This window comes from Nansenia antarctica, assembly GCF_963989245.1.
Source record: "Nansenia antarctica genome assembly, chromosome: 5".
In the NCBI taxonomy this organism is placed as follows: domain Eukaryota; kingdom Metazoa; phylum Chordata; class Actinopteri; order Argentiniformes; family Microstomatidae; genus Nansenia; species Nansenia antarctica.
This window is the reverse complement of record NC_137690.1, coordinates 62,358,282-62,369,530: the sequence shown is the minus strand read 5'-3', so window position 1 is coordinate 62,369,530 and position 11,249 is coordinate 62,358,282. Positions and strand designations below refer to the sequence as shown.

The 11,249-nt window shown below is 44.1% G+C and overlaps 1 protein-coding gene across 1 annotated transcript in view; it reads right to left on the bottom strand.

Moving 5' to 3' along the window:
* Positions 1 to 6,576: 6,576 nt before the first annotated feature.
* Positions 6,577 to 11,249, bottom strand: part of gabbr2 (gamma-aminobutyric acid (GABA) B receptor, 2) — a gene marked incomplete at both ends in the record, with an annotated part of 193,725 nt that continues 189,052 nt past the window's right edge. The window contains 2 exons of the mRNA XM_080530897.1: positions 6,577 to 6,742; positions 8,780 to 8,897. Of these exons, the coding sequence (XP_080387023.1) occupies positions 6,577 to 6,742; positions 8,780 to 8,897 (284 nt within the window). The remainder of the gene's footprint in view (positions 6,743 to 8,779; positions 8,898 to 11,249) is intronic.

Genomic DNA, 11,249 nt, shown 5'->3' with positions numbered 1-11,249 from the left:
GAAAAGCCATGCCTGACATAATGATGTGAATTATTTCACATCCAGGTCCCCTTCATTAGCCCCCATCTTCTGTTTAATCAGCATGACCTTTACACAGACACTTCAGGTTAAACACATTTCTATAGTACACAGAATCCCATCCACACCTGTAAAACATATAATAGTATATCTGTAACTATCACTGGCCTCACAAGCCCTATCCTCAAGCCACTTTACAAGATACCGTATCAGTAGATACAGTAGATAACCAGTAGATCACAGCCAGATTACTATTTAGTAGTAATGTTATTATCACCACATAGTGTTGAATGAATAGACATTGACAGCTGATGTTGTTCAGAAGTTTCTAGAGGTCCATAGGCCTCTTCAAAGTTGCCTGCTCCAGCCCCAGCCTCACCCCTCTGTAAAGCACAGAGCAGGGATGGGCCTGTTCGTTGCACTGAGAAGGGTTTGTATGAGGTGATCTCCAGGCCTACCCCTATGAGGGTATTGTTGAGCTCTGGTTGGCCAAGAGGTTGTAAGCCATTGCCTCTGCTCTACACCCCATAGCGCACTGAGCAAGGCCTCAAAGCCATCTGTCTAGAACTGACATGCTAAATATTTGAGAGCTTGATGGAGAGGCCTGGCTTTCTCTCTAGCACATTTCCTACATCCTGTTTGCCGAAAGGCCCCCTAACGACTCTATTATTTATCAAAGTCAACATACAGATCTTTTCATTACACATTTATTTCCCCTCCTTCTCTGTGTATACGTGTGCGGGTGTAGACAGCTCACAAGCTGTTTGTGCCTAGTTCTATGTCAATAAAGTGCTCTTGGGTCGGCATTTCCTGACTGACAGGTCTCAGCGGGTGAAGCTGGGGAAGAGCATTTCCAGCTCCAGGTCCACCAGCACGGGCTCCCCGCAGGGCTGCGTCCTGTCTCCAGCACTATTCTCCCTTTACACCAACAGCTGTGTCTCCCGCCACCCCTCGGTCAAGCTCCTGAAGTTTGCAGACGACACCACCCTGGTGGGCCTCATCTCCGGGGGGGACGAATCTGCCTACAGGGGTGAGATCGAGGGGCTGCAGAGCTGGTGCAGTTTAAACAATCTGGAGCTCAATGCTCTGAAAACAGTGGAGATGGTGGTGGACTTCCGTAGGAAAGCAGCCCTGCCCCCTCCCATCACGCTGGGAGGTACCCCGGTGGCCTCCGTGGAGTCATGCCGCTTTCTAGGCATGACCATCTCCCGGGACCTCAAGTGGGAGCGGAACACCGAGGCCCTCACGAAGAAGGCCCAGAAGAGGATGTTCTTCCTCCGGCAGCTGAGGAAACTCAGGCTGCCGAGGTCCATGATGGTCCAGTTTTACACGGCCATCATAGAGTCCATCCTCACCCACTCCATCATCACCTGGTTCCCTGCTGCAACGACCAAGGACAAGGCCAAGTTGCAGCGGGTGTTACGTTCAGCAGAGAGGGTGATCGGCTGTCCCTTGCCCTCCCTCAACTCCCTGCATGACACCAGGGCTCTGAGGAGGGCAAGGAAGATCATGGCAGACCCCTTCCACCCCGGCCACGGCCTCCTCACCCTGCTTCCCTCTGGAAGAAGGTTGCGGCTGCCTAAGGCACTGAAGGCCCGCCACAGGCTCAGTTTCTACCCCTCCGCCGCCAGGCTGATAAATGACTCTGGCTTCCCCCTCCCCCCCGCCCCCAAGTCTGCCCAGGAATGAATATGCACTGGACTCACCATAAAAACTCTGCACTGCACTTTATATTGCACTATCCAATGCACTTTTGTCTGTCCTGTGTTGTCCTGTTTTTTGACACGTGAAAAAAGTATAAACACACTTACTGTAATGTCGAAGCAAATTCCTATATGTGTATGCATAATGGCAATAAACGTTATCTGAATCTGAATCTGAATCTGAATTTGATGAGATAGTGTAGTATTCGTTTTTGGCGTTTTTTTTTTTTTAGGCTCTCTTTCTGATCGTTTGTAATGGAATTTCGAATAAAATCTGCTGTCTGATGACAATTATCAGTCAACTTAACTTTGATTATAATGTAATTTGTTTTATTGAAAAAATCTGACGATCCCATGCATCAAAACTACGAAGTACAAGAAAAGGAAGTACACTTTTTGTTGTGATTGTACATTGTACCGTAGTTAATTAGCTCCCAAATGTGCTGGAATAAAACTTTTTACGTAGATAACTTTTTAAGTACAAATGTTTTTGTCATGTCAGAATAGATAGGATGATGTAGAGTGTAGATAGTGATGTACTGTCAACTTGCTGTAGTCGCATGTTCAAAACCCACAGACAAAACCCACAACCTCATGCACCTTGCCTCCTTATTTTGTCCCATAGGATATTAGAGTATCTCCACTCACTGAGACTACAGACCCAACAACAAAACAGAAGGGTTGAAAAGGTTGGGTTGATTTAAGTTATAAGTGCATAAGTGCAGTCCTTTTGATGTCATATACTGAAGACTCTTGAACTGCAGAAGTTTATAAGAAACAGTATGTCATCCAAACAGATTTTGGCCATTGGCAAATAGTGACTGAAACAAACTCTAATGCTTTTTCCATTGATCAAAACCATTGTATGGAGTTATTTTCAGTCTCACTTTATTTAACGATGATGTGAAAAGTAAAGGCTGTCCATAACATTCAGACAATTAAAGAAGAACGTTGTTCAAAAACCCCCATAACAACTGATGGCTCCAAAATGTCCTTGTGTTCCAGTGCGATATATATTCTATACAAGTTTTCATATCTATCTCAACTGTACATAACATAGTTACAGATACTGTAAATAAAAAAAATGGGTTCCAAGTATCATCATGGGTGTTGTGAACGTCAAGGTTTCTTAGTTCTCTGTCTCTTTCTGGTATAAGAAAACACGTTATTGCCCCTTCCATACATAATATATTTTGCATTTTAACATAGGTTTTTATTTGGAATTTAACTTAAATTCTACAATGTTTGCATGGAATACCACATATGAAATTGACAAAAACAGTAACAGTATGAAGTTGAATGTTTTCGATCGATATATTTCTCTTATATTTTGGACATATGTTCCATGTATTCCAGAAACCCTGATGACGATACATATAAATATATGAATATATAGAAGTGTTTTGACCTTCAAACTAAAAGGAAAAGAAAAAAACGGAGGACCCCTGGCTAATACAGAACATTAGCATGAAGCAGTTTATTACAAGTCATTATGAGCCCTTTAACTACCACCATTGCAACTATTTTTGTAAATGTGGAGGAAAAGGTTAAATGAATCATAGAAAATGAGGGCACATCAAAAACCAAAGTACAATACCTGATAAACAGCATTTGGCATTTTGTATGAACAATAAATAGTGACTCTCGGGTTCCATAAATGCCAGGAAAGGAGTGTTTCTGAATGTCATGTCTTTGACTATTTTAAGGTTCATCCTGATGAATAGCCAACGCTATAGGTACACTTTATTGCCCTCAAAGTCTAATAGCAACTGTAATGCTGCACATAGTTTACATTACATTGTGGGAAGTTTCTCATTGAGAATCTTGGCTTTGACATTGACTGCTGGATGTACTCCTTTGTGTGTGACTGATCAACCAAAGGTTTGCAGAATTAGAAAAGCAACGTTTTTCAGGAAAAAGGAAAACTGGCTCGTAGTGAGAGGATGAAACAACAGAGTGGATTTGTCACGACAGTTCGCAAAAACAGAGGTAACTATGTGAATTATACACTTTATTTCATGCCGTCTTGAGAAACCCAAATACCAAATATTCCATACATCGACACCATCAGGGTATCAGCAAATTTTACACACTCACATATAATTTAATATATAAAATGTGTTGTTTTTTCTCTTCTGAATGAACAACCAACCCCCAGTGTCTCCCTCACTTGGCAAAGATGGAGAAGTTGTGGCTTCATGGAGGTCTGTGCTGCGTTGCTGCTCTAGACAGGGTCTTTCTCTACCCCCGGAGCTCTGGACCGAGGGGGGTGGCGGGACTCGCACAGGAAGTCACAGGACTCACACAGGAGGTTTATGTGTCCACTATCAGTTCTGTCTCTGCCTCCTCCCCTCCTGTCCGTTGGTCATCCTCCTTGCGGTGGCTGACATCGTCAGCGTTCAGCGTCAGCCCGTTTCTAAGAGACAGTCCACCCACGCCTGAGTGATGTTGTCCCCTTATTCTCCCACACACTGTCCCACGTGTTGAAGCGTTGAAGGAAAATAAATCATGACAGGTTGCACAATGTACAGATGTGTTGCAGATGTTGTTGTTATTGTTGTTGTTGTTGTTGTTGTTGTTTGCCTAGCCAGTGCCCCCACCTACTGTGTACTGTGCATCCTGCAGGCTACAGTATTAGACAACAGGCACAGGGCTCAACAAACGTCTTTAGAAACTAAAACCAAGACACCAATGGTGAAATATATGCTGAAACAAATATATTTAGACTTGATGATACGTATCTTATTCAGGATTTCTTGTTCAGTTTTTTGTGTGTTTTTCTTCTTTTTTCTTTCTTTTTTTTTACTCTTGTTCTCGTGACAACAGTTTTACAAAGAAAATGACAATAGCTATGTCTACGGCCCTTTTTTATTCAAGAAGTGACCTGTGGGCCAATTGAACTGCACAGAAATACATTTCAATAGCAACAATGAAGTGTGTTCACTGTTGCTAGGTACCAGGTGATTTTTTTTCTACAAGATCACTGTATGACGAGAAGCTCTCTGTCTGTCTGTAGCTCCGTCTGTCTGTCTGTCTGTGTGTGCTTTCCTCCCAGGCTGAGATTCCATCTGTGTGTCCTCCCAGTCTGTGACTCCATTGTGTCTGTGACTGACAGTGGTGTGGTACCTGAGCATTGCAAGCTCAAGCCACAGCTGGATGTGGGGTTCACATTAGGTTCACGTGTAGTTTCAGATTGCCTTCACAGTAGCTTAGATGTTTGAAAGAAAATGACACGTCACCAAAATTCTCAGGCCTGCATCCTCTTTGCCATCACTATTTGAGAATCGTTCATATCGACGACACCATCACCCAATTTATAGCTCTGGTCTTTCACCACTTTTGCCTCTGTCACCACGTACCTGTTTCATTGTTATATGTACAGGTATGTTGACATGACGCTCTCCCAGTGCCCTCTGGACTAGCCTGGGAACCGAGCTGCCTGTCTGTCACTAAGGGCTGGGTTGTATGGTCCTCTCAGGAAGTCACATGGCTGATTAGTTTTTTTTTCTACCATTGACAGGTGGTGGCCTCCTGTGTGATGGCCACCTGTGTAATTAAAACCTAGTCCACAGACTGTACCTTGGTCTGCAAGGCAAGCCACAGTGGCCTTTTCTGATTACCAGTCTGTCTACAGGTGTGTGTGTGTGTGTGTGTGTGTGTGTGTGTGTGTGTGTGTGTATGTGTGTGAGAGAGAGTCTATATTGTTTGTGTGTCTACACATGTACATAGAGAGTCACGATACTAATCTCATGGTTTGTTTTTAGGTCTAAACGGTTTGGCTTTGTGGGTTACCTATTACACCAAGAAAGGCATACTGTATATCATGCTTGTTTAGAGACACAATTAAACATGGGAAGTTGTAAAAACCTGAAAGGCCTATGCGCAAAGCTAGATGTGTTAATCTTTTAAGAAAAAACTAATGGTGCAAATTTAGCAAAGTGGAAAATAAGCTGTGCATATTACTCCAAGTTAAAGGAATTGGCCCCTGGTGTCTTTCGACATTTGCTAGTCACGGATGTCTAAAAATTACTATAATCATACTTCTTGCCATGAGCCAACGCATTTAACATTATTAGCACACTACAATGATTCAGTATTACACAAACCAATTTGGTGTTAAATTTGCTTTTTAAGATGCCAGTTAAGTTTTCATTAGAGATTTTCAGGACCCCTCCCACCCCCCAAATGTTCATTCACAGCATACTCAAAGTTTACAGTACATCAAAGTCAGAAAGTATGATATTTACATGTCAGTTCACAGGGGATGAGTGGGATGAATCCTACGACAGGTCTGGAACTCCTCGTTCCCATGCCTATTTCCAGGCAGTTAAGTAGTGCAGTACTCAAGTTTGACAAGCTCACACATGGTCAAGTGGATGACAAAAAAAACAAAAAACTGAACAAAACATAGAAACCCTCAAAAGCAGATAAGGCTACAGGTCAGGTCAGGTCTGGTCCTCTGCTGTTAGGGTGTGTGTGTGGGTGTGTGTGTGTATGTGTGTGTGTGTGTGTGTGCACGCGAGTGTGTGTGCGTGTGTATGATGTGTGTGTATGATGTGTGTGTATGATGTGTGTGTGAGTGTGTGTCGGGGGGGTGGGTGGGGGGGGGGATGACCGAGGGAGGTTGCTGTGGATCGTTGGTGTGTTAAGGTCCTCTTGTGCCCCCTCCTTCCCCTTCCATCTCCCGACCCGGGGGTTAAGTTCTAGAAGGGGTTCAGAGACATGAAGAGTGGAACACCCACCTCCCTGGTCCAACACATTATTTCCTTTATCGCTGATGACCTCAGTCTGCTTGTTTTTTCTTTAAAAAAACACCCGGATCTCCTCTATCGTAGCTCCAGGGAGGTACTGATGCTCACAGGCCTGAGACCATGACCCGGTATGACGGGGGCATGTGTCTGTGCCGGGGGCTGGAGCCAGGGCTGGCATTGGGGCTGGTACAGCTGGCATCCACCCCCCCTATGGAGGGTAAGTAGGCATGGTGCAGAATGGGCAGCTGCAAAGATAGCCGGCGCTGTATGCTGTGGAGAGAGAAAACGATTTCGTTATTAAAAAAAAATAAAAATAATCAAATCAAATTGAGAGACACAGGGTTGATGTGTGGTATTGGTACTGTACGATTAGCATCATCGTGTACGTTGACATGTGAAGCATCTTGAGGTTTAATTGTGAGATGTGTGCGGGAATCAAACCCGAGCGCTGCTAGCGTTATGCTCTACCAAGTGAGTCACGCAGTTACAGTACATAAAAGTGTGCTATACAAAAGTGCTATACAAAATAAAATGAAAGATCATTACCGTCTAGTCTAAACAAATAAAGTCAATACAATCCCTCCCCCGATTCCTTTAAAAGTCGTCCTCCACTTACTGTACACAAGTGAACGTAAGCATGACATACATCTGTACAGCTGCTGCGTGTGCAAGGGCTTTCTGTCTGCTGGGACTGGTGATAGCTGGGGGAAATAGGGGCTGAATACTATACACTACACTGCGAGGTCAGAATGCTATGGCTAATGCTATATATCACCACAAACACTCCGATTCCCCCACCGAGTCCCCATGGTAACACACTGAGAGGGTGGGGTCCCCCCATCCCCACCAGACCCCCCCCCACCCCCACCAGACCCCCCCCCCCCCCCCGCCCCACCACCACCCCCCCACCCTCCCCCCTGCAGCACCAGTACCCCCATAAAGCTACAGCCCTCCTCTCTCTCCGCTAACCCATAATCCACAGCGCCTCCAGGCTTTGGGGATCTTCTGACAAAAAGAACATTTCATGCTTCCGCCTGGTGTGACAGCTCACACTGCACCTCGCTAGAGAGATCTGTTTTCAAGCCAATTACATAACCAAATGCCAGTTATGTAAAGAATGAAAAAAAAAAAAAAAGAAGTGGCCTCATTCAGTAGACCTTGAAGAATGTATGTTGTACTGTGCCAGTTGGTATTTTGCAGTCTTAACGTGTTGCCTTACAGTTATTAAAAACACCTTTTGGCCTCGTTTGGGGGCTCTACTTTGGAGGCTATTTTTGGGAGGCAAGGTCATCGTGTATGTGCTGCGCTTGCCAAAAAAGCTTTGTGTACGCATGAGAATGAGAAGGTGATTCCAGTGGCTCCATTTAACAGGCTCTTATCTGAAACAGAGCTCTCCCTCTCTCTCATCCTTTCTCTCTCTCTCCCTCTCACTCTCTCTCTTTCTCTCTCTCTCTCTCTCTCGCACTATCTCTCTCACGCGCGCGCTCTCTCTCTCTCTCTCTCTCTCTCTGACTGTAATCAAACATTCATGTGGTATGGGAATAGCTCAGAGTGCTCTTCCAGTCTTGTTCTCCTGTCTATTTTCAGGGCCCGCCGCTTCCAACGGTAGCTGTAAATCACCGGTTACGTAAGTTCTGTGAGGCTCTCTCTCTCTCTCTCCCTCATGTCTTCCTCTCTTTCCCTCCATCTTTCTATGGTGTTTCCCTGCCTCTCTTTTCCTCCATCTCTTTCACTCTCGTGTGTTCTCCTCCCCTCTCTCTCTCTCTCTACTGTACCTCTCTCTCTCTCTCCCCCCCCCCCCCCTCTCTAATGCGCTCTCTCTCTCTTCCCCCGGCCCAGTTAAACGAATGTTGGAAGGGAGGGGGTGGGCTGTCTCAATGATGCATGAAACTCTCTTCCCCTCCCTGATTAAGTCGACATTCCTCTGCCTGCTTATGAATTATAACTGAGGCCAGATCTGTATTTGTCACCTGAGTGTTTTGAGTGCTCTGGACTACCACCTTTTAGGAGTTGGGGCAACACACAGTTGCCAGCTGTGCAGGTTATGTGTGTGTGTGTGTGTGTGTGTGTGTGTGTGTGTGTGTGTGTGTGTGTGTGTGTGTGTGTGTGTGTGTGTCTGTGTCTGTGTGTGTGTATGGGGGAACTGGGACTTTATATTGGTCAATCTTTCACAGGGTGGTTGCCAGAGCAACAGCCAGTGCTGTTGGTGGTAATACATCTGACGTCTAGTCAGGGGGAGGTACTGTGTGTGTGTGTGTGTGTGTGTGTGTGTGTGTGTGTGTGTGTGAGGTATAGAAGAGAACTCACTGTTCAGGTGAGTTGATATCCTCCAGGGGACCTCTGTTTATCCGAGAGGGATCCATGGAGCCCCACTGTGCCTGAGGCTTCTGTTCCAGGTGGTTCTTCAGTATTGACTTCTCCCCCTCTGCAAAGACATGGAGGGATTAGACAGTGACACCAGCCAGGCTGTCACACACACACACACACACACACACACACACACACACACACACTCAGCGCACGGTCCTGTACTGTCTCAGCTGGCCCATGACTCATGAAAAGCTATATAGGACTTCACTGTCAGACCGGTCACACCGCCTCATCATGGTCATCGGTCATATGGTTATTTCCCTGATGCATTATATCAAAGGCCTAACAAACCGACAACAGAAGACACTTCTGTTTGTGTATCTGCTCACCACATGAGAACACAGCCTCACATCCCAGCAGGGATACAGAGAGAGAGCAATATTTTATGTTGTGGAATTGTTGTTTTGTTTCGTTTTCTTTTCAGTTGAGCAGGGGGGGGGTGAGAGAGACTGACAGGATTCCGGCGTGGTGTCACGGTGGGAGGCCGATGGAGAGTGTGAACACAGTTTGGATCAAAGCAAACACCTGGAGAGCCCCGAAAAAGATCAATTTTGTGCTGTTTCTTTTTTTCTTTTTTTTTACTCGCCAGTTGTCCCAGATTTCAACCTCATAGCATAGCATAGCATAGCACCTGACTTGAAGTTCCAACCACTGCATCATGTCCTGATTGTGAGGCGATCTGATCTGAGGCAGAGAAACTATGTTGGTGACAGTTGTGTCGATGGTTGGGTAAAAAAAAAAGAAAAGCCCTATAACCTTGTTCTTGGAGTGTGAAGAGCACGGGGATAGATATCTATACATATCATCATTTGATTCATACATGTATGGATTTGGGTGCAGTTGGCAATTCATGCATTTCACAGATAATCCTGTTTTGGAGATTTTAAAAATCATTTAAACCCACACAGAGGTGTCGGGTGTCAAACGTGTACATTTCTGAAAAAGGTCACCACTCAAGCCCTAAGAAATAGGCTACCCATGTATTGTGAAGAAACACGGTGTACGCAATCGCTCAGTGTGCAGTAAACATCGGGGTATAGATTTATTATTACAGTTCTTGTTTTAAGCATGTATGATTCTCTATAATGTGTATTACCAAAGTCTTGTCATGACTAAGCGCTTTATTGTGAAATTAAAAGACTGGCTCTATAAAGGTATTATAATGTGTTAGAATTGTGCTTCATGTGAAGTGTCACCAGTAGCAGACAATAACTCAATCTATCATTGTCACTCAGTGTCATTACGAGATGTCATTATAAGAGTCATACAACAGGTCATATAATACACCGCGATCATAACGCATAATAATAACTCCATAATAACTGTCCTTGCCTCCATCAACCTCACCCACCCATTCCCCGACCATGCGATGTGTTGATGAATATTCAAGGGCCGGAGAGGAAAGGAGGGAGAGTTGCTCACTCTGGGGTGTGATTGTAATCTCTGTTGACACTGTGTCCTACTCTTATACCAGCCACTCATTCCCAGACCTCCATACGTTTAGTCCAGCAGTCTCCTCATGAATAGCGAACACTGTTCAGAGAGAGACGGGGGATGATAATGATGATCCTCAAATAGAGAGATGCTGATGTGCAGATATGCTGATTCCTTATTGAGTAAATTACTTTTTATCAGTAATATCTTCAGATATTTATTTTCTAGACTACCGGTATGTATTTGTCTGCATCTGCCAGAACAAAGGCCTAATATATGTGACAACATGTGAGGTGAAAAGGCGCGCAAATTAAGTTGCGTAAATTAGCAAAAAGCTTCTTGTTTAAAAAAGAAAATGAGTTTTTTGGGCATATTACAAAAGATGAAGTGTTGAAGAGCCCACTCGATATAACAAACAACAGTTTTAGGATCACGAAATACTTATAATTTGTGAATTGGATTCACTGTTTCGTCTGCTCTAGACTACTGGGTAAGTGATGCATGGCTTGTAAACAAACTTTAGTTTTAGGACGTGTTCAAAAGCAAGGACTGTGTGATCATCTAATTATGTGTAGTTGTGTTTTTAGCATGTTCATGTTCTATCAGCGTGTTGTGTGATGTGCTAAGCGTGCAGGTAGATGTTTGTAGCGATGTTCCTTTTTAGCGCTAGCCTACTAGCAGCTGTTTTGCGTGTGTTTTGATTCAGAGCGTGTTTCTCCACTATTTGGTTTGAGGTGTACCGACATTCAACAAATTGTAATATTTACAAATTTAGATTTATACAAAAAATCCTTACTATCTGCACTTTCATAATCTGGAAAAACTTTAAAATGACCATGCCCAACTTGAGGACTTTTTAACCAGACCCTGTCACATACTGTATAGGCTATGGTTTATATCAATATATCAATATATCAATCTATATATATCAATATATATCAATATATATATATATATATAAAAAGATTATATA